General features: G+C 39.8%; 1 protein-coding gene across 1 annotated transcript in view; it reads left to right on the top strand.

Annotated features, from left to right (window-relative positions):
* The first annotated feature begins 798 nt into the window (after positions 1–798).
* FGFR3 (fibroblast growth factor receptor 3) overlaps positions 799–3,662 on the top strand; it is a 52,351-nt gene continuing 49,487 nt past the window's right edge. Inside the window, exon 1 of the mRNA XM_019615159.2 lies at positions 799–918. Coding sequence (XP_019470704.1) covers positions 799–918 — 120 coding nt within the window. The remainder of the gene's footprint in view (positions 919–3,662) is intronic.

Raw genomic sequence — 3,662 nt, 5'->3', positions numbered from 1 at the left:
TACTCAATCCTTTCATCCCCCAATACAATACATTTCCATATATTTGTGAGTTCATATACTGCAATGCGTTACTGGCAGGAAGGGTTAATTATTTATAACCTGCATATGAAATGTTCAAAACTGTGGTAGTCTGAATGACATCTCAGAACTCCTGTCACACAGGTAATGCAGATTTCTGGTGTTTATTCTCCCTTGCTAAGAAACCACATATCCAACTCTATGCTGCAGATGGGAGGGTGAATTTTAGGGCTGATTGATCTGTGCACTATAAAATACATTTGTGGAAACACCCTTGACAGTACGAATTCCTATCTAATGCTTTTCTTGGAGGTTTATGGCTTGCACATGAAAAACTGCAAATCCCTCCCAAAGGCATTTTTGGTCAAATTCTTGGAGAACACCTAGAAAATCAAGAATCAGACCATTTAAATGAGACCCTGCACAGTCACACAGCCTGCCTCTTCAAAAAGGTGGTTCTGCTCAGAACAACTCATATTGCCTCAGCTTGGGATATTTAAATATTCAGTTAATAAAAATTATCTGCCAAGCAGCCCTTCAAACTACACAGTGAAATATTGCTACCCTGACAGAAATCATGAAAATTTAGATTGTGTTTTTGCAAGCATTATCACCTTCCAAATAGCTCAGGAGAGAAAAGGAGAGGTTATGCAATACATCCCTAATGACCAGGGAAAATTGTCTGGTAAAGCAAACACTGAGGTCTGAAACCACCATACTTGGCTCCTGAACAGCACAGTGACTACTAGATAAAAAATGCAGATAAATACAAGACACATAATGAGGCTGATGCTGAACATAGAGATCCAGATGGATGCAGGTCCCGGGCTGCAAGTGAGAGATAAAAAGGACCTTCTAGCTCTTTCCTTGCATAGACTGAGTGAAGATGTTCAGGGTGAAGTGAGTGGAGATGACCAACATCTGGAGTTGTCCCAGTCTAAGTATGATCAGTTTTGCTAGTATATATGCTAGTAAAATTGATGCTTTTAACGTTACCTATCACTTTTACTGATATTTACTGCTCAAGCCAAGGTTCAGCCTTAAACTACAGGAAGTCTCAAAAGGACTGAAACATTTTGGATATGCCACTTGTGCCTCCATTATGTCCTCACTAATTAGTTTGTGATGAAATTTTCTGTTGAAAAGTTACCACAGGAAATGTGCACATTGGTGCCATGTTTTACCTCTGTTAGGAATTATCATTTATTTGTGAGGATCAAATTTTTCTTTCCCAGTTTGAAGAATAAACAGGAGGTAAGAAACCTGAGCCAGTGGCAGCCTTTGGATCCTGAGTCTACTCCATGCAATACCCCACTATTGGCCTTCACTCTTCGAGAGTGATTTTAATGACAGTTTCAGGAATTAGGTTTCCAAATCAAGGCTGTAATTGGATATCCAGAAAACAGAAAGGTAAGTGCTGTATTCATTACAACATTACAGTGTTACATAGGAACATAAATACTCTTGACTTTTCCATCAGCCTTGTACTTAAATATAGAATCTAAGAAATTTTTACAAGGTAGAGGAAGGACAAGAAATTGCTGGCAAAAGAAACAGTTCTGAGGTTACAGAATCTAAAATAATTTCAGTTGGCTGATCCAAAACTAGTTAATTTTCTTGAATGTGCCACAGTCTTCATGTAGATGGTACTAGCTCATATTTGCCTTGCCCAGATCAACATAGCACACAGATTTTGTGAACAAGGAGTAACATAAGCATAGTGTGAGCCCAAGGAGAGCGAGCAGTTCTTCAAAAGGGATACATTTATTCTCATCATCCAAGTAAATCTGAAGAAACCATGTAAAAAGTGACATTTTAATTGTTAGGCAAAATTTCCAGCAAAGCCAAGGGAAGCTTGCTGGTGTGGGAGGGAGCAGAGAAGTAGGGCCTCCATGCGTGTGTGAGCACGTAGAACAGAGCAGAAAAACAGTTGTTTATGCAACATTGAAACTGAGAAAAGAAGCAGTCAAGCGATGCAGTGCTAGGGTTGAATGCTCAGCCGTAATGTTGCCTTCCAGTATATAAGGTTCAGCAGTGGTGTGTTTGTATATCGTTATGGATCCATGCAACAAACAGTCTTAATGAGACAGTGCAAGGTCAATGAAATGTGGTGGTTTGTTCAGTGACAAGACAACCTTTGATTATCTTGCCTGAAAAAGAGACCCAAACCAAGATATTAACATGTGCCAGCAATTAGCAGACATCTTGCTCTAGAATGCTCCTTGTAGCTGGTGCACACCAAGCCAACTGTCCATTTTTGTAAGCACAGGGCTGTAGAGACTCATTATAAAAGCCCACGTCACCCCTCAGGATTCAGTTGTGCAATACAGCCAGGTCAAGCACAGCTCAATTCCTTCCAGCAAGAGTTTTTTGGGAAATGAATGTGTGTAGGTTCAAGGAACAGATCTTACATGTTCTATACGCCTTTCGAGCTTCCAATGGATTGAATAATACTTTGCTTCCTGAGTAAGAGTCAAATTCTGTTCTTCCTTATACTATTTTGATGGTTCACAGAACAAAAATATTGAGGCACTGGAACATGTTGCCCGGAAAAGTTGTAGATGCCCCAGCCCTGGAAGTGCACAAGGCCAGGTTGGATGGAGCCCTGGGCAGCCTGATTTGGTGGGGGGCAATCAGCCTATGGTGGGGAGCTGGAACTGAATGGGCTTTATGGTCTCTTCCAACTTAAGCCATTCTATGATTCTGTGATTCCCAGCATATTATGCATATTACTCCAAATGATCAAATCTAATGCTGTTTATTTTTATTTCCTCAATGTCTGAGTGATTCATTTGGCTCAGAAAACGGATTTCACTATCATTTTAAGCAACTGCTAATTAGAATGACTGAAAGCAAGTACTTAATTCCAGCCTCAAAGAAGCCAATGGTTCACGTTAAATATCAGATAAGGTGAAACATCTCAATTTAGTCTAGCTATATGTTTGTCAGATTTCTCTATAGAGTTCAAGCATGAGTAAGATACAAACAATGAGGAGGAAATTAGATATCACCAAACTCTAAGTAACACTCATGGAGCATAACCCTCTCCATTCATCTTAGGTGCACTGAAGTTCAAAGCTCAGATGAAGCAGATTTTTTTGAGGGAAATCTAATGCACAGAATTAATGAAATAACCCATAAATCATCCATCTCTGTTTTCATGTCAAAACGCTCCATGGAGCTGAAGCGAGAAAGATTTTCACAAATTCAGTTAAGCAAGAGTGATTGAAGCTCAAGGAACAGGCTGAGTTGGTGGTATATCCACCAGGTACACAGAGATAGATATGGTCTGGTGACAAGAGAGGCTTTTCGGATCTCTGCGTATTCTTTTAGGACGATGACAAAGCTGCTGTCCATGACAGATAATTAATGTAGTTTACAGGCACAGAAACTAAGGCAGGTATTTTTGGAATATCTGCCTTAATTTCCATTTCAGAGCTAAAGCTTCCAGTATGGTGCAAATTAAAGCCATATTTTCATTAACTATCCGGTCACACAACACATTGCAGTAGTAACCCTAGGAGCTCGGGCATGGTAGAAGATTAACCACTTGGCTTCTCTCAGCCCTACCCTTGCTAAGATCATATGGCAGAGGTATTTAATATTTTTCACCACTCCCATAAAAAATATAACACAAGCCAAAA

This window comes from Meleagris gallopavo, chromosome 4 (assembly GCF_000146605.3).
Source record: "Meleagris gallopavo isolate NT-WF06-2002-E0010 breed Aviagen turkey brand Nicholas breeding stock chromosome 4, Turkey_5.1, whole genome shotgun sequence".
Classification (NCBI taxonomy): domain Eukaryota; kingdom Metazoa; phylum Chordata; class Aves; order Galliformes; family Phasianidae; genus Meleagris; species Meleagris gallopavo.
This window is presented reverse-complemented; position numbering and strand designations above follow the sequence as displayed.